We start from the raw sequence: 21,872 nt of genomic DNA, 5'->3' as shown, positions 1-21,872 counted from the left end.
AGGACCCCTGAATCTGTCTCCCGAGTGACAGTACATTCTCAGGTGTCTACACCGCTCACCCCTCACCCCTCAGATCCCTGCTCACACTCAGAATCTTGGGGAGTGTAGGCACGTCTTCTCTGACCTCCTCCTCTACAGACTCTGTGCCTTCATTTGCTGCCCTTTCCCTGCTCTGTTTCTTCTGAAATGCTTGTCATCCCTGAGGCCACCTTCTAGATGTCCTTGCTGCTGTGTCTTCCTGCCCAATAGCACTAGGACTTTGTGAGGAGGACTACTTTGATTTTGGTTTAAACCCCACTGCCTGGAACAGGCTCAGATGCCTGTGAGCAAATCATTGTCCCAGAGCCTGGGGTTTGTTTGCCGATTTCTCAGGGTCCTATGTCATGTTGCTGCTTACTGACTCCAGGTTGAGTTTTACCTGGAGAGTCACCCTGACAGAGCTGTGAATGTCAGTCTTCAGGACACAGTGGCCAGAGCTGACAAACAAAAAACCAGGTGGCTGTGAACTCATAGAGATCCAGTCCCTGGTGTGCTGGGGTTAAAGGCATGGGGCACCATGCTCAGCTGGCTTGGTGTTTTATCATGGGATGAACATTCAATCATCACCAAGCAGGCTGTATTTGTATATTGAGTCATGTTTTTTGTCCTTGTGACTTTTACCCATTTTGCACACTGTTGATAAATTTCCCCCATCCCAACACTATGAAGTAATAAAGGAGGGGAGGTCACTCACGCATTAAGTCCAGCTGGATGGAGTCACTCCTCTGGGAACTGACTGGATTGGAGACCTCACACTCATATTCCCCAGAATCCGCCCTCAAGAAAGTGTTTATGCTGAGGGTGCTGTTGTTCTGGGACAGCTTCATCCTGCCTGTGAGCCCCAGACTCTGGCCATTGAAGAGCCAATGGATGGTGACCCCAGTGTCGTTTGAGACGCAGGTCAGCATCACGTGGTCATTTTCTTTGACTAAGGTTTTGGTGACTTGGATGACAGGCAGAGTCACTGGCTCTGTGGATAAAGAGTGGAGGGGACCAGCTGAGAGTCCTTCACCCTCAGAGACCTCAGCCAGCTCCCAGGGACACAGAATGACGTGGCCCTCTGTGAGACTGCATGTGTGTGCTCAAGATAAGGTCTGTAAGGAGAGAGCTGAATCTTCCTCCTACCCAGATCACACACAGTGACCCCTGATTCAGGGTGTGTGTGTAAATTTCACACTCAGAGTCTCTTTAGCCCATGTGTCTACAAATCTATGGTGGATGGGAAGGGTATTTTTCCCATTGATTTTTCTGATAATTCTTGTCTCACACTTTCTGCGAATGTGAACAGTCAGGTCCCTCCATTATAAAGCAGCCCTCCGTTTCTTTTTCTTTAAACATTTTGTCATAGGAGTAAGGTCACCCAGCTAATCTTAGAGTGTTACAGCCTAGACCTCAGTGCTGGGAGAAATCCTACATGGAAGAAATTGGATATGAAAAATTTTGTTCCCTGCCCCAAGCATATAGGTTAACACCATAGAGAAGAAAAGAAAGGTTACAGTGTTGAAAACAGTCTTCAACTCTAATCCTCTCTACTGATTTTTTTCTCAGACAGGGACACATTGTACATTCCTGGTTAGCCTGGAATTTGCTATGTAGACCTTGCTGGCCTCAAACTCCTGATCCTTCTGCCTTTACCTATCCCAGCAAGCCCTACTACTTTTGCCACCACAAACGGTGACATTTGCTTTTTAAACTTGAGAAGAGTAAGGGAAGGAGCATCATCAAATAGTCAGTGACATGGTTCATCCTGACTCAGAGCAGGGCACCCAGGAACCTTCTATACCCATTCTTCCCACCTCACCTAGTCAGAGCCTAGCCAGTCACCCGAGAGACAGGCAGAACTGGTTCCCATCCGTGGGGAGTTTTCTCTCATTTGGAGAAAAAGAATGTGAGCACAGTTGAAAGCCCTGGGTGTCGTTCTAGGTCATGGCAACCATAAGAAGAAAATGGAGGAGACAGGAAGGCTTGTGTTAGTGACAGAAAGAAATATGGACCTTAGGACTGTCCCTCCCCTGAGAGTTCCCTCACACAACCCAAGGGTTTCCATGGCTGGGAGAACCCCCTTCTCACATTCCAAGCTCTACTCCATCAGCTAGGAGAGGTCAGAGAAGCAGGAGACCATTAGACATAGGGATGGAGCAGAATGCTTGGGGAGGATTGAGTTTTGCTTCTTCCCATAGACAGGGGATGGAAACTAAATCCTCCTGCATCTTCCCAGAAAGCAAAACGACTCCACTCCAAACCTGGTGCTGATACTGCAGAGATTCACTCACCAAGGACTGTAATGATCTTGACTGTGGTCCTATTGAGGCCAGTGACAGAGTTATGGGCAAAGCAGGTATAGGACCCACTATTATTAGTAGTGATGTCGGGGATAAAGAGCTCTTGGGAGGATGCCTGGAGCACTCCATTGACAAACCAAGAGTATCGTGCTGGTGGGATAGAGTCTGCTTCACAGGAGAGGCTGAGGTTTGTCCTTGATTGGAAATGAGTATTTGAGGGAGATATGATGGGGTCATCTGGACCATCTGGAGCAAACAGAAGAAAGCCACATGTGAGGTCAGCAGAGGGAAGGGGAAATCCTGGTCTGCAGAAGGCCATGGTATCTCTCTGAGCTGTGCTATAATATTAGATGAACAGCTAACACCCAGAGCTGTGTGCAGATTAGTAGAAGATTATTCATGCAGCATGCACAAGCCCTGACCCATCCCGAGCACAGCACACAAACAGCCCCACTGTACACTGATGTGTTCACTGAGCCTGAGTCTGAGATGTCCCTTGTCTCCATCGCCCCGAGCCTCTCTAGACAGGAGAATTCCCTCCATTACATTCTAGTTAATGCTAGGCCTGGCTGCATGTGCTTGGGCTAGAACAGGATGCCATGGCTAGGCTAGGTATCTGTGTAGTGGCTCTGTGTCATGGAACCATGGTGACTGAGTGTCTTTCTCTAGCCATCTGTATTTACTCTATTGGAGCTAGGATGAAACAGAAAATACTCACAGGAAATTTCCAGATAAAACGGAAAACTTCGGGAAATGGTCACTGGGTTGTGGACTTCACACTCATAGGGTCCTGTGTCATTCCTCACAATATTAAGTAAAGTGAGAATTCTGTTGTCGTCAGACAGCTTCCTCTTGCCATCTTCTGTGATGTTTCGGCCATTTATCCTCCACAGGTAGATTGTATTATTTATCTTAGGCTCACACGTTAATTTATTTGAGGACAGACCTTCCCAAACAGTGTCAAGCAGGCTTGTGACTTTGACGTTTGATAGATGTGCTGTGCAAACAAGAGAAAGATGATTGCACTGTCGGGTTCCTCTGATTTCTGCAAGGGCCTCTCCCAACCAGAGATAGTCCCTTATCTCCCCGCATACCCAGATCCTAAAGGAATCAGGCAGGAAGCAAATTACTGGCAGATGGAGTAGCTGAGTGCTCAGAGAAATTACAGGCAGCTGGAGTAGCTGAGTGCTCAGAGCTCATGGGGCCTCTTGAGCTGTATATTGGAGAAGCCAGGGCTTTCTCAAGAGTGAAGTGAGCTGCAGTGTTTGGGGATGGACAGACTCAAGCCTTGGAATCAGAGACCTCATTTTATCTCCTGGTCCTCACTGACCATTGCGTGCCTTGAGACACAATGTGTGAGTCCCTCCAGCTGCACTGACCTCCACTGCTCAGTGTAGACAAGCGCCCTACAAGCCTTTGCTGTTCAGGACTGTCCTACACATAGGTCATGATTAGTCTTCCCATTGAGCTTCCCTGAGAAACCTGACAGCCTGTCAGAGATCTCACACAGTCAGGATCTGGCTGGCATTCAGGTGGGGAGGGGCCACAGATGGGTCATCCTTGTCAGGTGTTTGATGTTGATTGACATGAAAGATACCTGAGTCTACGAAATGATCTAAAAGACTGTAGGGCTCCTACTAAGGTCTCCACTGTGGGGAGGATGGAGATGCTGATGTGGACAGAGATTGTACCTCCCATAGACTTTGTGACCCTGGCTCAGTGACTGTGGTTCCTGTCTCAGTTTCCCTATAATAGGACCCATGGTAAAGACCATTGCCATGATTGCAAGTTAACCTTAAAGGTGAACAGTGGCCTGTTCCCATATGTTCCCATATGTATGCAGGAAATAATCCCTGGATTAGACCCAGGAGGCCAAGGAGCTGCCATTTATACACGTTTCCTCCTGTCTCTTTAGGGCTCCTGACCTTCCTGTGAGGTCTCAGAAGACCATCAGAACAGCTGATGACTGCCTGTCACACCTCCCCACCTATGCTGAGCACACTGAGTCTCAGGAGCAGATGCCTGGGTAACCTACCTCAGACATGGCACTCATAGGCTGACAGTCAGGAGGCCACCAGCCTACAGTCCATCATTGTCCCCTTTCGGCTCCAAAGGGAGGTCAAATTCCAACCCTGTCTACAAGCTTCCCCGGATTCCTGGTCCAGTCTGGACAGAGGTCTGGAGTGAAGCTTCAGACGCTCATCTCTCTGTGAGAATCTGATGGTTTCCTAAGCCAGGTCCTACCTCAGTCCTGAAGGGTTTTCTCAACCCCTTAGATGTTCATGATGAGCATCTAAGACCCTGGGCTCAGGAACCTCACCCCCTCTTCTCTGAGTGTGGAATCCAGGGAGACATCCTGATTTATTGCTGTTTTCTCCACTCTGTGCCCTTTACTAAATGCTTGAACCACAATGTGGGGACCATGACACAGCGTCATCCAGGACTCACAATGCTATGTGTGAAGTAGGATTAGCTCCACCCACAACCCATAAGTTATAGAGAATAACTTACGGTGTACATAGAAGTGCACAGATGAACTCCATTTATGACCATCTTCCATTATTGTAATCAGGGTGTACAGTCCTGTGTCTTTCTGAGTGACATATTGGAAGAGTAGGGATCCATTGAGGCTTATATTTATTTTGCCAATGTATGCAATACCTGGTTTATATGTTTTTTGGGGTATTAAAATTTTTACAATTTCATTGGATTCATTCGTAGTTCTTCCCTTGTACCAAGACAAGACTTGGACTTTTTCTGGTAGATTGTTGACCTGTAGAAGAACATTTTCTCCTTCAGCAACATGGGGTGGAATGGCTTCAAGAGTGACTTGGGCAGTGGCAGGAGAGTTCCAGTAGGTTAGAAGTGAGGCTAAGAGGGGAGAGAGGAAATCTGTCAACATCAGGACCTTTGCATTTGGCAGAAATTTGAAACCTGAGTGTGCTCAACTCTCACCCTTGGGGTGTGTGTGTGTGTGTGTGTGTGTGTGTGTGTGTGTGTGTGTGTGTGTGTCCTGTTGGGGGAGGTCAGCAGCATCACCTCCATTCCTCAGGACCCCTGAATCTGTCCCCCGAGTGACAGTACATTCTCAGGTGTCTACACAGCTCACCCATCACCCCCTCAGATCCCTGCTCACACTCAGAATCTTGGGGAGTGTAGGCACATCTTCTCTGACCTCCTCCTCTACAGACTCTGTGCCTTCATTTGCTGCCCTTTCCCTGCTCTGTTTCTTCTGAAATGCTTGTCATCCCTGAGGCCACCTTCTAGATGTCCTTGCTGCTGTGTCTTCCTGCCCAGTAGCACTAGGACTTTGTGAGGACGACTACTTTGATTTTGGTTTAAACCCCACTGCCTGGAACAGGCTCAGATGCCTGTGAGCAAATCATTGTCCCAGAGCCTGGGGTTTGTTTGCCGATTTCTCAGGGTCCTATGTCACGTTGCTGCTTACTGACCCCAGGTTGAGTTTTACCTGGAGAGTCACCCTGACAGAGCTGTGAATGTCAGTCTTCAGGACACAGTGGCCCAGATACAGTGGCCAGGGGACCAAGGTCATGGTGTCTGTGACTTCAAAGAGATCTGGCTGTCTCTGCCCCTGGTGTGCTGGGGTTAAAGGCATGGGGAACCATGCTCAGCTGGTTTGATGTTTTATCATGAGATGAACATGCATCCATCGCCAAGCCGGCTATATTTGTATCTTGAGCCGTGTTTTGCTCCTTGTGACTTTTACCCATTTTGCACACTGTTGATAATGAAATGGCCCCACCCCACAGTAGGGAGTAACAAAGGAGGGGACGTCACTCACGCATTATGTCCAGCTGGATGGGGTCACTCCTCTTGGAACTGACTGGATTGGAGACCTTGCACCGATACTCTCCAGAATCCGCCCTCCTGACAGGGTCTATGCTGAGGGTGCTGTTGTTCTGGGCCAGCTTCATCCTGCCTGTGAGCCTCAGACTCTGGCCATTGAAGAGCCAATGGATGGAGACCTCAGTGTGGTTTGAGACGCAGGTCAGCATCACGTGGTCATTTTCTTTCACTGTGGTGTTGGTGACTTGGATGACGGGCAGAGTCACTGGCTCTGTGGATAAAGAGTGGAAGGGACCAGCTGAGAGTCCTTCACCCTCAAAGACCTCAGCCAGCTCCCAGGGACACAGAATGACGTGGCCCTCTGCGAGACTGCGTGCTCAAGATAAGGTCTGTAAGGAGAGAGCTGAATCTTCCTCCTACCCAGATCACACACAGTGACCTCTGACACAGGGTGTTTGTGTAGATTCCACACTCGGAGCCTCTTCAGCCAATGTTTCCACAAATCTACGGGGGGGGGGGATGTTTTTCCCATTGATTTTTGTGCAAATTCTTGTCTCACACTTTCTGTGAGTGGGAATAGTCCGGTCCTTCCATATAAAATAGTCTTCTATTTCTTTTTCATTAAATTATTTTCTTAGGTTTAAGATGGCCCAGCCAATCTTAGAGGTGTTAAATCCTAGACCTCAAGATTGGAAGAAATCCCAAACTAAAGAATTTCAGGTTGAAGAAAGATTTTATTTTATGCCCCGTGGATATGCATTAAGTACCACAGAGGATAAATGAACAACCACAGTGTTGACAGCAGCCTGCCACTTTAAACCTTATTGATTTGCTTTTGAGACAGAGCCTCACTGTACAGACTTGAGAGCCTGCAACTTGCTATGTAGACCAGGCTGGCCTTGAACTCACACTATCTCCCTGCCTCTCCCTCCTTAGTGCTGGCATTAAAGGTGTGCGTGACCTCACTCCGTCAACTTTTGCATCTTAAACCTTGAGAAGAGTAAGGGAAGGAACATCATCAAATATTCAGTGACATGGTTCACCCTGACTCAGAGCCGGCCTCCCAGGCACCTTCTCCATCTTCCCATGGAGTCAGAGCTGAGCCAGACACCCATGGGACAGGAGCAGAGCTCTGAACTGCTGGTCCCCAAATGTGCAGAGTTTTCTCCTCTCATTTGGAGGAAAAGAATGTGAGCACAGTTGAAAGCCCTGGTGTCCTTCTAGGTCACGGAGACCATAAGAAGAACATGGAGGGGACAGGAAGGCTTGTGTTAGTAACCGAAAGGTATATTGTCATAAACACTGTCCCTCCCATGGGAGGTCACTTGCACAAGCCGATGATTTCCAAGGCTGAGAGAACCCCCTACTCACATTTCAAGCTCCTTCCCTTTACACCAGGAGAGGTCAGAGAAGCAGGAGATCATTAGTCATAGGGATGGAGCAGGACGCTTGGGGAGGATTGAGTTTTTCTTCTTTCCATAGACAGGGGATGGAAACTAAATCCTCCTGCATCTTCCCAGAAAGCAAAACGATTCTGCTCCAAACCTGGTGCTGATACTGCAGAGATTCACTCACCAAGGACTGTAATGATCTTGACTGTGGTCCTATTGAGGCCAGTGACAGAGTTATGGGCAAAGCAGGTATAGGACCCACTATTATTAGTAGTGATGTCGGGGATAAAGAGCTCTTGGGAGGATGCCTGGAGCACTCCATTGACAGACCAAGAGTATCGTGCAGGTGGGTTAGAGGCTGCATCACAGGAGAGGCTGAGGTTTGTCCTTGATTGGAAATGAGTATTTGAGGGGGATATGATGGGGTCATCTGGACCATCTGGAGCAAACAGAAGAAAGCCACATGTGATGTCAGCAGAGGGAAGGGGAAATCCTGGTCGCAGAAGGCCATGGTATCTCTCTGAGCTGTGCTATAATATTAGATGAACAGCTAACACCCAGAGCTGTGTGCAGGTTAGTAGAAGATTATTTATGCAGCATGCACAAGCCCTGACCCATCCCGAGCACAGCACACAAACAGCCCCACTGTACACTGACGTGTGCACTGAGCCTGAGTCTGAGATGTCCCTTGTCTCCATCACCCCCAGCCTCTCTAGGCAGAAGAAATCCCTCCATCCCATTCTACCTCAGTGCTGGGCCTGTCTCCACATGCTTGGGCTAGGCCAGGATGTCCTGGCTAGCCTAGGTATGTGTGTGGTGGGTCTGTGTCATGAACCCAAGGGAACTGAGTATCTTAGCCTAATACTCCATTTAGGCGGTTGTAGCCAGGATGAAACAGACAATACTCACAGGTGATGTTCAGAGAGAATGGGTCACTTCGGGAGGTGCTCACTGACTTCCGTGTTTCACACACATAGGGTCCTGTGTCATTCCTCACAACAGTGAGTAAAGTGAGAGTTCTGTTGTCGTCAGACAGCTCCCTCTTGCCATCTTCTGAGAGGCTTTGGCCATTTATCCTCCACAGGTAGGTTGTATTCTGAGTCTTAGGCTTACACATTAATGCTATGGAGTGTTCACCCTCCGTGGGATTGGAATTGTTGCTTGTGATGTTGGGCTTTGGTAGCTGTGCTGTGCAAACAACAGAGAGAAGATTGCCCTGTCTGGTACATGTGGTTCTTGCAAGGGCCTCTCCCAACCAGAGATAGTCTCTTATCTCCCCACCTACCCAAATCCTTATAGAATCAGGCAGGAAGCAAATTACAGGCAGCTGGAATCTCTGAGTGCTCAGAGCTCATGGGGCCTCCTAAGCTGTGTATGGGAGAAGTCAGGGCTTTCTCATGATTGAATTGAGCTGCAGTGTTTGGGGATGGACAGACTCAAGCCTTGGAATCAGAGACCTCATTTTATCTCCTGGTCCTCACTGACCATTGCGTGCCTTGAGACACAACGTGAGTCCCTCCAGCTGCACTGACCTCCACTGCTCAGTGTAGACCAGAGCCCTCCAAGCCTTTGCTGTTCATGGCTGTCCTACACATAGGTCATGATTAGTCTTCCCATTGAGCTTCCCTGAGAAACCTGACAGCCTGTCAGAGATCTCACACAGTCAGGATCTGGCTGGCATTCAGGTAGGGAGGGGCTACAGGTGGGTCATCCTTGTCAGGTGTTTGATGTTGATTGACATGAATCAGGGAACCCTAAAAGAATCCTGAGTCTACAAAATGACCTGGATGATCCCATGGTGGGAGACAGGAGGTGTAGTGGTGGACAGGTAGCTTGTGCCACCCATGGCCTGTGTGACCCTGATTCAGTGACTGTGTTTCCTATCTCAGATTCTCTATAATAAGACAGATGGTAAATGACCATTGTCATGCCTGCAAGTTAACCTTAAATGTGAACAGTGGCCTGACCTTTGACCAAGCAGTATCTGTTCCCTTTTGCCTGCAGGAAATAATCCCTGGATTAGACCCCAGGAGGCCAAGGAGCTGCCATTTATACACGTTTCCTCCTGTCTCTTTAGGGCTCCTGACCTTCCTGTGAGGTCTCAGAAGACCATCAGAACAGCTGCTGACTGCCTGTCACACCTCCCCACCTATGCTGAGCACACTGAGTCTCAGGAGCAGATGCCCCGGTGACCTACCTCAGACATGGCACTCATAGGCTGACAGTCAGGAGGCCACCAGCCTACAGTCCATCATTGTCCCCTTTCGGCTCCAAATTCCAACCCTGTCTACAAGCTTCTCTGGATTCCTGGTCCAGTCTGGACAGAGGTCTGGAGCAAAGCTTCAGACGCTCATCTCTCTGTGAGAATTTGATGGTTTCCTCACCAGATCCTGCCTCAGTCCTGAAGGGTTTTCTCAAGGCCATGTTCATGATGAGCAGCTAAGACCCTGGGCAGTCTGTCATGCCTGGGCTCAGGAACCTCACCCCTCTTCTCTGAGTGCAGAATCCAGGGAGACATCCTGATTTATTGCTGTTTTCTCCACTCTGTGTCCTTTACTAAATGCTTGAACCACAATGTGGGGACCGTGACACAGCGTCATCCAGGACGGACAATCCTATGTGTGAAGTAGGATTAGCTCCACCCACCACCCAGAGGTTACAGAGAATTACTTACGGTGTACATGGACCTGCACAGATTCAGTCATGAAAGCAAAGTTTTTTGTTATCATATGTAGCATGTAGATTCCTGCATCTTTCTGAGTGACATTCTGCAAGAGCAGGGATCCATTCTGGTATATTCTCTCTCTGCCGCTGTATGCAGGCCCTGTTTTATTTTTACTCATAAACGTTATGAATCGTGCAATTTCATTACTTTCATACACAGAGTCTCCCTTGTGCCAGTAAAAGACTTGAGGGCTCTCTAGCAGATTGCGGACCTGTAGAAGAATGTTTGCCCCTTCAGCAACCAGGGGCGGGACTGCTTCAACGGTGACTTGGGCAGTGGCAGGAGAGTTCCAGTAGGTTAGAAGTGAGGCTAAGAGGGGAGAGAGAAAGTCGATCCATGTCAGAAACTTTGCAGTTGGTAGAAATTTGTAACCTGAGTGTGCTCAACTCTCAGCCATGGTCTCTCTCTCTCTCTCTCTCTCTCTCTCTCTCTCTCTCTCTCTCTCTCTCTCTCTCTCTCGTGTGTGTGTGTCCTGTTGGGGGAGGTCAGCAGCATCACCTCCATTCCTCAGGACCCCTGAATCTGTCCCCGAGTGACAGTACATTCTCAGGTGTCTACACAGCTCACCCCTCACCCCCTCAGATCCCTGCTCACACTCAGAATCTTGGGGAGTGTAGGCATGTCTTCTCTGACCTCCTCCTCTACAGACTCTGTGCCTTCATTTGCTGCCCTTTCCCTGCTCTGTTTCTTCTGAAATGCTTGTCATCCCTGAGGCCACCTTCTAGATGTCCTTGCTGCTGTGTCTTCCTGCCCAGTAGCACTAGGACTTTGTGAGGAGGACTACTTTGATTTTGGTTTAAACCCTACTGCCTGGAACAGGCTCAGATGCCTGTGAGCAAATCATTGTCCCAGAGCCTGGGGTTTGTTTGCCGATTTCTCAGGGTCCTATGTCATGTTGCTGCTTACTGACCCCAGGTTGAGTTTTACCTGGAGAGTCACCCTGACAGAGCTGTGAATGTCAGTCTTCAGGACACAGTGGCCAGTGCTGATAAACTTACAAGGGGGAGCAACTGAGTTTTCCCTCCCCACTCACCAGTTCACATTCACTGGGAGCTTCCTGTTGCTCTCGGGCTTCAAGCAGAAGCCAGATGGTTCTTCTCAGGCTCTTTCCCTCTCCCCAAGACCCCCCCCCAGTCTCTGAGATCCTCTGCTCGCCTCACCTGCAAGCAGGAGTCCCCTCCAGGGAAGCTGCCCTTTGTGGAGAGGGGCTGAGGTGAGCTCCATGGTCTCTGCTGCCTGCTAGGCTCTTCCTCTTAGAGGAGATTTGCCTCTCAGGCTGCTGTCAAGCCTGGCTGCTCTGGTGTCTGCTCTGCTTTTCTTCCCAGGCCTGAGCCTCCTCCCAGAGGAGGGCACCTCCTGGAGTCACATGGGCTGGGGGTGGAGTCTGTGTGCCAGTCCTGCCTTCCATCCTTCTATTCCTTTCTGGTTCAGTGTTCTAGAACACACTTTTAGCCACAAGACTGATACGTGTCCTGTGTCCTGAGAGACCAGCACTCACCCCAGGGCTGCCCTCTGCTGTGTCCTGGCCTTGTCTGTTAGCATCAGAGGGAGTCCCTGCACTTCCATAGGCAAGAGTGTATTTCCTTGTGACACAGAAACCCATCCATCCCAGCCTGTGCTGTGTTCCCAAAGCTCTGGGAGGGTGGCAGCTCTCTCTAGGGACTGGAAAAGGTGTAGCTGTGGAGAGTCCTGACCCATTGTCACTGGTGTCACCAGTCAGGTGTCTGATCCAGGATACAAGCTATGTCAGGGGTTGTATATCCTGTGTGTCCTAGAAAGAGGACTGTGTGCTCCGGCTTCCTATGGAGGACACCAGGGAGACACCCCACCCCACCCCCCCATCCTCCTGTGCTGGCTGAATGTGATTCAGGTCTGCCCATGCCCTCTGACCTTTCCTGTATGCCTTTGCTCTCTTCCTTGATTGCTCTGTGATCTCCCTTTTTTTCTTCATGGATGACGAGAGGAGGGAGGGGACGGCCTAGGTCTCCCTGAGGAGTGGGCTTCTCAGAGACACAGGAAATGATTATTGAGGGAGCTCCAGCTCTGTTGGAACTGGGATGCCAATAAGGCAGCAAGATGACCTCACACCTCCAGGAGAGGTTTCCCTGTTGATATGTGGTTTATTGTTGCCCCCTGGTGTTCATGAGGAGACCTGCACCTCATGTTAGGGCTGCCACAGGCATGGTAGCCAAGCTCCAAATGCTGTCAGGAGCTGAGCCTCAAGTTTCCCAGGAGAGGTCCCAGTGTGCAGCTGCCTTGGCAGATCTAGTTAGAGTTTCGCTGAGGTGAGACTGTGCTAGCTGAGGTTTTACAACAGCTGCCACTTTGATCTACAGTTCCACGAAAACTGGCGATGCTGTTCCCCGTTCCATGTGTTTAGTTTATTACCTTTTTGTATGGCTTGCTCCGGGGCTCACTCTAAAATAGTTTCATTCTAGATTTTAAATTTTAAAGTAAAGCATGTTCATTCACTAACAAGAAGTCATCTGAAATTATAAGGTAAAATGAAAACCAAACCAAACTAAACTCTGCTAGCTTCTCAGTGTTGGTAATTCCTGACGTGTTCATCTCTGAGGTCAGGGTCAGCAAGGCAGCTCTCCCAGGAGTTCTCAAAAATCGTGAATTATGATTATTTAAATGCACTTCTGACAGTCTTCACTCTCCATAATTATTAATTATTGTTAATTTTTTTGCATTCCAATCCCAGTTCTCCCTCCCTCCTCTCCTCTCCCTCCCCTACTCCTCCCCCACCTCCCTTCTGCTCCATTGAGAGGGTAAGGCCTTCTCTAGGAAGTCTACTAAGTCTGTCCCATCATCTAGTTGAGTCAGGACCTCTCCACCCCCAAAATCCCCTTATATGGGCTGGGCAAGGTATCTCTCCTTATAGAGTGGGCTCCACTCAGTCAGTTTGTGCATTGGAGTTAGACCTGTAAATGAGTGGCCCAGAGCATTACTAGTAGCCAAGGACAATGCTTAATGCCCTGTTTTGTGTGTAGATCTGTACTTCATTTTTAAATTGGGTTGTTTAGTTTGTTGATGTCTAGTTTCTTGAGTTCTTTAGATATTTTGGATATCAGCCCTGTCTTAGGGTTTTCATTGCTGGGAGGAGATACATGGCAGGTCTTTTTTTTTTTTTTTTTTTTTTTTAAGGCTTTTTGAAATTTTACATATCAGTCTCAGTTCCCATCTTCCCATCCCACACGCCATCCAATCCCTAAGGAGGGAGAGGCCTTCCATAGGGGATCATCAGTCTGCTCCCTCATTCGGGGGAGGGCCTAGGCCCTCCTCTACCATGGCAACTCTTATAAAGAAAATATGTAATTGGGGTGGCTCACTTACCGTTTCAGAGGTTCAGGCCATTATCACCATGACAGAGACCACATGCTGTGGGCCTGTGGGCATCCGCTGTGTGCTACTTTGATCACATTCTGACAATACAGTTGGCTTTGAGTCAGAGCTGGCCACTGGCTGACCAAAATTAACCACAGAGGTTTTGGAGGACTGAGGACAGATAGGAGACAGGAAATAGTAGGGTGGGGCGGAGAGAGGATCTCAGCCCTTTTTGTATGGAGGAGTGGGAGAGATAGGAGGTCACTGATGGCTCCCCCCACAGCTTCTCTGGTCATTAAGGTTCTTACCCCGATATCCGACTCCCCAGTTTTATTGATAACGATTAATTAGGTAAATGCTTCAAGCATGTCTTTTTTATGTTGACTTCAATACATAGAGTCTGTACAGAATGGTGGGCTTTTGGTGCAATCGGCAGTAGGGCACTTGCCTAGCCTGTGTGAGACCATCAGTTAAAGAGGAGAAAGCTTCTGGAGACGTGACACTGAAGACTGATAAGGTTTGGGTTGTTAGCATGGGAAGCTGTCTTTCAGACCGGATAGCCTCTGGGAACCATGATGCTAGGCTCTTTAGTGTTCACATATGAAATGCACAAAAGAGTCAGGGTTTTAGGCTGAGGTCAGGGCTCAACCAAGACAGGGTCAGAAACCAGTTGTGAGAAGATGTCAAGGTCCAGTTCAGAATGACATTAGGGCTGACAAGATGGTACATGGATTAAAGGTGACCCAAGCAAAGCTTGAGTTCAGTCACCGGGACCCACGTGGTAAAAGGAAAAACAAGCCCAAAAGATAGGTATATGGCAGAGGGTGCGCAAGCCTGTATTCAATCCTGGTTTGTGTGAGCATGTGCATGTGTATGTGTGAGTATATGTATGTGTAAGTGTGTGTGAGCGTGTGTATGTGTGTGTGAGTGTGAGTATGTGTGAGCATATGTGCGTGTGCATGTGAGCATGTATGTGTGTGAGTGTGTGTGTATGTGTGTAGTGTATGTGTATGTAAGTGAGTGTATATGTGTATGTGTGTGAGTTTGTGTGTGTGAGTATATGTCAGAGTGTATGTGTGTGTATATGTGTGTATATGTGTGTGTGTGTTAAGCTAGCTCATGATTCTGCAGAGAAAACAAATCTGCACCCTAATATTTTATCCTCTGAGAGTAGCCCAGTATTTATTAATTTATTTAGCAATGGGTTAGTCATTAGTAATAGATTTCTCTAACCCCACCATCCCCAGTTACACAAGTAGAATGGGGCAAACACTTCTTGCAAGAGGAAATCAGTCTTGGCTGGCACTGAGCTGGCATCAGACGTTGATAAATGTGAACACATTCAACATCAGGCCAGAGATGACAAACAGATGCTGTGGGGAAGAGCAACAGATTATACAGGAGATGAACTATTCAAACCAAACCGACTCGCGCCAAAACTTAACACCTCTTCTCGCTGCGACTGTGTTTTTCTAACCCGCCCTTGGCTGGGTGTGTAGGAACCAATGAGTGACAGCCAGATGTGCTGGTGCACACCTACAACCCTAGCATTCGGAAGACTGGGGTAGCAGCATCTCAAGCTGAGGGCTAGCCTGGGGTACATCGTAAGGCAGTGGGGAAGGGCACATATGTGGGAAGTGCAGCTTTTTTTTAAACAATGCCTCTTAGAAGCTCCAAGAGGACAGTCTCAGTGCTGAACGATGGGCCTCAGGGAAAACAGCCAGTTTCGTATCTGGAAGGTCATTCCTGGTTGTGACTGGGCCCAGGGGAATCAGTATCCTGGACCACAAGGCATTGCGGAGCTGTATCTATCTTGCAGAGGTGTAAACCAAGGGCACTGTGATTTGACCTGATTGTCCTGTTGCAAGTGCAGTGTAGGCGCGAAACCCTGATGCTGTAGATGTGCAGGGGACTCCATCCCCCAGGGGAAAGATGCCGGGGGTCAGACTCCAAGGACTTGGAGGACTCAGTGAGTGCCTAGCACACATCTCAGACTCCTAAGACACCTGTTCTTCTTGCTTCTTTCTGCTGTCCCATCTACAGCTTATGGGAATGGCCCGTGACTCCTTCCAGAGGGAGGAAAATGCAGGCTGGGTTTCCGTGTGGACCATCATTGGGAGTGGACACCAGGCACATATGGATGGTAGTTGCATTAGGCTCCCATTCAGAGAAAGCATGAATGAGAGATGTAGAGAAAGCCTTCCTGTAGGCAGAACTTCAGATCCAAGCATCACCTTCTGTCCACTTTGGTGTGGACCTACGCTGAGCCGCCTGGCTGAGTGTTGTGTTGGGTGTTCCGTTCACACGGGTCTGTGGAAGAATCGGTGTCACTCTAGGATGAATTCTAGCCTTCACAGCTGCCAGGGAGTCAGCCTCTGGCCAACTGACTGACTGTAGCTTTGCAAAAGGCTCTTTTTCACACCTTTGCAGGTCATCTTCTACATACCAAAACCATTCATCGGAAGCTCCCCAAAGAGACGGATGCCAAACAATTCCCAGTCACAGAGCACCTCAGTTTTCTGAGTCCTCCAGCGACCAAGTTTTGTATAGGCTTCGTGCCTTTAGGAAATTCTAAGATAGGGGGACACAAAAGGCCAGGTGCAAACACTCCAGCATCAAACCGGCAGCTGAGCTGTGCAAGAACTCTCCCTACAGCTAAGGACTTGGGAAGAATAAGAATATAAATGGGAATGGCCAGCTGGAGAAGGGTGCAGAGGGAGAGCCAGCAGGCCCCACAAAATGCCTGTGAGAGCACAGAGCACAAGAGCACACCTGTGCCAAGGAGGAGGTCCTCAGGGTTGGGTGGACAGTGCCAGTCAACAGCTCCCTAGATCCGTGGGAAGGGCACACCACCAGAAAAGGGGCCACACTAGTCACACTGCACTGACCCCCAGGAAGGGGAGGTTCTTTGGTTGGTTGTTTGGTTTGGTTTTTTTGTTTGTTTTAAGACTTGTTTATTTTACTGTGTATACCTGTATGCCTGCAGGCCAGAAGAAGGCACCAGATCTCTCATTACAGATAGCTGACCATGTGGGTGCTGGGAATTGAACTCAGGACCTCTGGAAGAGCAGCCGGTGTTCATAACCTCTGAGCCAGAGGTCCAGGTCTGCTGGGAGATTCTTAAAGAGGGTTCCATGAGTGGTGGGGAGAAAAGCACCCCGAGGTTGCCTCTCAAGGCTACAGTCTGTCTGCTGCAGAGTTGTTCCGAGGACTAGAAGCCCAGCTTCCTAGCCTTCCCAGAATGATTCCCTCTGCCCCGCCCCCGCCCCCCCCCCCCGAGCTTCAATAGCTTGGAAATGGTGAGATTTTCTTTTTCGTAGCCACACTGTCTTGGGTTTGATGTCCTGACTTGTTGGTCAGGGGCTGTGTTACTGTTTTAGGGGCTCTGGCGGGGGTGGGGGTGGTGAGGGAGATAGTGGGGATAGGTGATACGGACACCCAAGATACAGCTCCGCAAGATAGATACAGCTCCGCAAGATAGATACAGCTCCTCAAGATAGATACAGCTCCTCAACATAGATACACCTCCGCAAGATAGATACAGCTCCGCAAGATAGATACAGCTCTGCAAGATACAGCTTGGCAAGATAGATACAGCTCCTCAAGATAGATACAGCTCCTCAAGATAGATACAGCTCCGCAAGATAGATACAGCTCCGCAAGATAGATACACCTCCGCAAGATACACCTCTGCGGTCCTTGTATTAGCTTCATCCAGCTGCTGTAATAAAATGTCACAGACTGGGCAGCTTACAAAGCAAAACATTCTTACACTCCCGGGGCCTGGAAGCCTCAGACCGCCTGCTGCCCTCTGTGTCTTGGTGCGCAAGCCCCTCATCCGCTGCAGTGGCACATCTGTGGAGGACAACTCTGTTGTCACCTAACACCACATGGGTCCTGGGATTGAATTCAGGTCATCTTTCTCTTTTCCTCTTAACCAAGGGATTGACCCCCAAAGTCTGCATGCTCTGCCAACACTCATCAATGAGCCACACGTCCAGCCCTTCGTGAGTGGATTCCAGGTGAGTGTCCTATTCCCACGTACACCTCTAGTTTTCCAAAAAAAAAAAAAAATTAAAGAAACAAAGCAACAAACAAACAAAAACATTTTCCTTTGAGACAGGGACACATTACATCTCCCTGGTTAGCCTTGAATGTAAAATCTGCCCCATCAGCTTCCCAAATAGCGGAGACTGCAGGCCTATGCCACTGGGATATCCAAGGCTAATCTTGCCAAGACTCTTTTTATTCAAATATATCGGAGCCGAGAAGAATAGAAAGAATTTGTACATAACATATCAGGAATGTACTTGGTCTTAAATTCCTTATGTCTGTAAATGCATACAGCACAAATATCCCACAGAGGCCACAGCGATTTATAGAAACATGCTTCGACGTATCCTGGAGGCCATGACTTTGAGTCCTACGACAGAAAATGCTAACATGTAGGGTGTCCATGAAGTGTGCCAACTACTCCATTTTCTTCTCTTCCAGTGTGTGTGTGTGTGTGTGTGTGTGTGTGTGCACACGCGCGTGTGTACGCGCACGTGTGTGTGTCTTGCACACTCATGGGGGGCATGCACCTGTGTGAACATATACAGAGGAAAGAGAACAATGTCAGGTTCCATGGAGACAGGTCTCTCACTGAATCTGGAGCTAGACTGGTGGCCAAGAAGTCCTAGCCATCCTCCTGCCTCTGCCTATTATAACACTGAGGTGACAGGCACATGCCACCACTCCTGACTTTTTACATGGGTTCAGGGATTAAAACCAAGTCGTTGAGCTTGCTCAGAATTCACTCTTCCCCCCCCCCCCTGAGCTATCTCCCCAGCCCAGGTCATTTTCTCCTTATGTTTTGATTCCAACAATACATCACAAGATTCTACTGTGCATCAGGTACTGAGGCGCCAAGGTTAGTAGGCATTATTATTACTGACCTCCAACTATTTATTTGACAAGTTTTTTTTTGTTGTTGTTGTTTGGGTCTCTCTGTGTAACCCAGCTGGAGCAGTACTTGTGTCAAGGCTAGCCTCAAACTCACTCTTCTGAGTGCTGAGAATAAAGCCATACATGGCCACACTTAGAAACAGCTGGTACTTACTTCCACAGAATCAACTAACCTGGCCTCTTAGGGGCTCATGGAGACTGAACCACCAACCAGAGAGCCTGCAGGGGACTGACCATGTGTTACAATTGTGTACTTTGGTCTTCCTTTGGGACTCCTAAGGGTGGGAGCAGGGGCTGTCTCTGACTCTGTCATCTGCTTTTGGGACCCTTTCTGCCTACAGGGTTGCCTTGTCCAGCCTGAATAGGAGAGGAGGTGCCTAGTCTCCTTGCAACTTGATATGACAAGGTTAGTTGATGTCCACAGGAGGCCTGCCCCTTTAGGAAGAGAAATGGAAGAGGAGGAATGGATGGGGGAAGGAAGATGTGGGGGGTGGGGACTGGGAGGAAAAGAGGGAGAGGAAACTGCCCTTGGGATGTAAAAACAAACAAACAAACAATAAATACAGAAGGAAGGAAGGAAGGAAGGCTGGTACTGAAAAAGCATGTAAAGATGATTCTGGATTCTGTCCTTCGTTTTCTTCCCTGAGTAATTTCTATATTGCAGTTACAGCCTGGCATTAACATGGGGATAGGGGGTCTGAACTATGGTTCTCATGCTTGCGAGACAAACACTTTAAGCTCTGAGGACGCTCCCATTCTCTCCTCTGATATGGTTTTTGTTTTAAGACAGAGTCTCTCGTGGGGACTGGTAAGCCAGAAATAAATAAATAAAACTGGTAGCCACTGTTAACCTTTTTTTTTTTTTTTTTTTTTTTTTTTTTGGTCTTTCGAGACAGAGTTTCTCTGCGTACATTTGTAGACCAGGCTGGCCTCAGACTCACAGAGACCCACCTACCCTGCCTCCCAAGTTCTCTGCCAGGCTATTGTTAACTTCTTTCTGCCTTAAGAGCAGACTTCCTGGCAGCCACTGTGTAGAGAGGTAAACTTGTAACAATGTCTCCGCCTCCCAGCTTTCCAGCTAGGCAGGTACCGCAAAGGTTAGCTTCTAACTGTTGCCTCTATGGGACCCCTTGTGCTCTAGTCCCTTAATTCTTAAGTGTCCTCCTTTGTGACTCTCTTTTGTGACTCTACTCTCTGCCCTGCATTCTTTCAGGGACAGCGAAAAGGGCTGTGTCAGCCACAGGCTTTCGCAAACATCCTAGCTAACCTCCTGACATCCTATAACCAACAGTTGTAAAACATAAAATGTAGCCAGGCCATGGGGGTCCATGCCTTTACTCCCAGCTCTTGGGAGGCAGAAGCAGGAGGATCTCAGTGAGTTCAAGGCCGGCCTGGTCTACAGAGTAAGTTCCAGGACAGCCAGGACTGTTACCCAGAGAAACCCTGTCTCGAAACCCACCCCCACCAAAAAAAGTGAACAACAACAACAAAAATTTAAATGTAATGTGACTTTAAGCTTGACCTCAAGGTTGTAGAAGCTCTTTGACTCATGCCTGCTGCTTGATTTTTACTATAAGAAGAGGTCCAAATCCAGCCCCATTGCCACGGCTTTAGAAGCTCCATAACTGACTGTGGTCCCAGTTAACTAGTTAGCTTTCTGTGCATCCTTGTGCCCCATGTTGATTTTTGTCTTAAAGTTTGCTTCTGCTTCAGACTTTGGTGGTCTGTTCCCCCACCCTTTGTGCCCCGGAACCGAACAGTCACTGTGCCTGGCTTTGTTTTGCGTGGGTTCTGGGGCTTGAACTCAAGTCCTCATGCCGAGCACCTTGCAGACACAATTCTCCATCATATGTGCTTCAACCCAAATGCAAGTCTCTGTGCCAAGCGCATACGTTTCCTTTTCCCGAGAACGCTGGGCACTCGTCAGATGAAGAGATTCAAGCAACTTGGGCATGGGAGCAGCAGGTGTTAACGATGTTAAAAAGCTAAGCCGTCCTGCTCACGGCCATCATTTCCTGGCTTTGTGGACCAAACCTTAGCTTCTCTTTTTCTTTCTCATTTTTTTAATGTGTGTATTCGTGTCTATGTGGGTATGTACATGTATGTGCACATGTTCTTGGAGGCCAAAAGAGGGGTTGGATAGACCCTCCAGAGCTAGTTACAGGCATGTGTGAATCGTCCACCATGGGTGCTGAGAAATGAACCCCAGTCTGCTGCAGCGAGCCCTCTTAATGCTGAGCTTTCTCCTCCACCCTCTTCTTTTCTCTTCTTGTCTTGTTGGGACACAAGCCTCCTAGTTGGCCTAGGCTGGCCTTCTACTTGAGGTCCTCCAGCTTCAGCCCCCCCAGAGGGCTGGGGTTAGAGGGGTGTACCACCAGGCCCAGTTCAGATGCAGCTGAGGGTCAAACCCAGGGCTTGGTTCACCCTAAGGAAGCTCCTGTTCACCCACCCAAAGCCCCCCAGAGTGCTTTAGTTAGCCAAGAATTCAACAGCTCAGAGGCAGAGACTGTTGTTGAAAACCAATCAAATCCGGGCTGTGTGGCTGTAGCTCAGGGGTAGAGAGCTTTGGCAAGCACCTGTGAAGCTTTAGGTCCAACCTCTAGCACTCAGTAATGATAATAATATTTATATAATAATAACAAGGGAAGGGAGGACCATGCCTTGGGCAGTTCTGAAGAGGGACGGAGTGGGAGGCCCTTGTCACTCCATTGGCCCTGTGCATTGAGAGGGCCTCACGCAGGGCCCTGTTTAGGATTATGGAGGAAGAGCCCAGGAAGATTAGGGCTATGACAGGGCAAACCCGGAGGGAAAGTACTTCCTTCTCATGTCAGTAAGGAAGTTTGGAAAGGTGTTTTGTGGCATCCGTATCTCTAAGGAAGAAATGTTCACAGGATACGGATTAGAATCACTCACAGCAGTCTCCATGGAGAAATCTTCACTCAAGTGCTCAGGAGCCTGGCTCGAAACTCTGGGTAAATATCTGATGCAAGTTCTAACATGACCTGGCCTCCGCAGAGCAGATGAGCAGAGAATCAAGCAAGTGATTCCACCAGACTGTGGGCAGAGGACCCGGAACACAGCACTGGCCTCCAAAGCCTTGGGCAAGCCCCCTCCCCGCACCCTGCGGTCAGTTTCGGCATCACCCTAAGACAAACAACTGGCGGGTTTGCCATCTTGGTACCTGCTGGACAGGCCTGTCCTCCCAGTCTAATTGCCGCTGCGGTTGTGAGTCCGGCTGTGCCCACTTGCAAAAGGTCACCACAGCTGGACTTGTTGACTATTGACCATTCCCTGACAGTACCACCTGGAGGGGGAGGGGGAGGGAGAGGGCCGTGCCACCTTCACCAGAGG

General features: G+C 48.9%; 2 protein-coding genes across 2 annotated transcripts; both read right to left on the bottom strand.

The window, feature by feature from the left end:
• Window positions 1–795: 795 nt before the first annotated feature.
• Window positions 796–3,654, bottom strand: LOC127238934 (carcinoembryonic antigen-related cell adhesion molecule 2-like). Its single transcript, XM_051207710.1, has 4 exons — window positions 3,648–3,654; window positions 3,040–3,318; window positions 2,313–2,567; window positions 796–887 (listed from the first exon to the last, which is right to left on the bottom strand). The coding sequence occupies exons 1-4, from the start codon at window positions 3,652–3,654 to the stop codon at window positions 796–798; spliced, it is 633 nt and encodes a 210-aa protein (XP_051063667.1).
• Window positions 3,655–6,115: 2,461 nt separating this feature from the next.
• LOC127238933 (carcinoembryonic antigen-related cell adhesion molecule 1) lies at window positions 6,116–11,525 on the bottom strand. The gene is made up of 5 exons (XM_051207709.1): window positions 11,405–11,525; window positions 10,194–10,553; window positions 8,429–8,707; window positions 7,704–7,958; window positions 6,116–6,399 (listed from the first exon to the last, which is right to left on the bottom strand). Exons 1-5 carry the CDS (start codon window positions 11,466–11,468, stop codon window positions 6,116–6,118), a joined length of 1,242 nt encoding a protein of 413 aa, XP_051063666.1. The 5' UTR covers window positions 11,469–11,525.
• Between the last annotated feature and the right edge of the window lie 10,347 nt (window positions 11,526–21,872).

Source organism: Phodopus roborovskii, unplaced genomic scaffold (assembly GCF_943737965.1).
Source record: "Phodopus roborovskii unplaced genomic scaffold, PHOROB, whole genome shotgun sequence".
Lineage (NCBI taxonomy): Eukaryota > Metazoa > Chordata > Mammalia > Rodentia > Cricetidae > Phodopus > Phodopus roborovskii.
Note: the sequence above shows the minus strand (reverse complement) of the source record. Positions and strands in the feature narration are given on the sequence as shown.

Excerpts from the sequence above, each read along its gene's own strand:
- LOC127238934 (XM_051207710.1), bottom strand. Across the intron at positions 2,568-3,039 it reads GTTTTATCTGGAAATTTCCT|ATGGTCCAGATGACCCCATC; the intron begins GTGAGTATTTTC and ends TGTTTGCTCCAG. Across the intron at positions 888-2,312 it reads CAAGATCATTACAGTCCTTG|AGTCTGGGGCTCACAGGCAG; the intron begins GTGAGTGAATCT and ends TTCAATGGCCAG.
- LOC127238933 (XM_051207709.1), bottom strand. The coding sequence starts at position 11,468 with ATGGAGCTCACCTCAGCCCCTCTCCACAAAGGGCAGCTTCCCTGGAGG. Across the intron at positions 8,708-10,193 it reads TGTGCAGGTCCATGTACACC|CACAGCTACCAAAGCCCAAC; the intron begins GTAAGTAATTCT and ends TTGTTTGCACAG. Across the intron at positions 7,959-8,428 it reads ATTCTCTCTGAACATCACCT|ATGGTCCAGATGACCCCATC; the intron begins GTGAGTATTGTC and ends TGTTTGCTCCAG.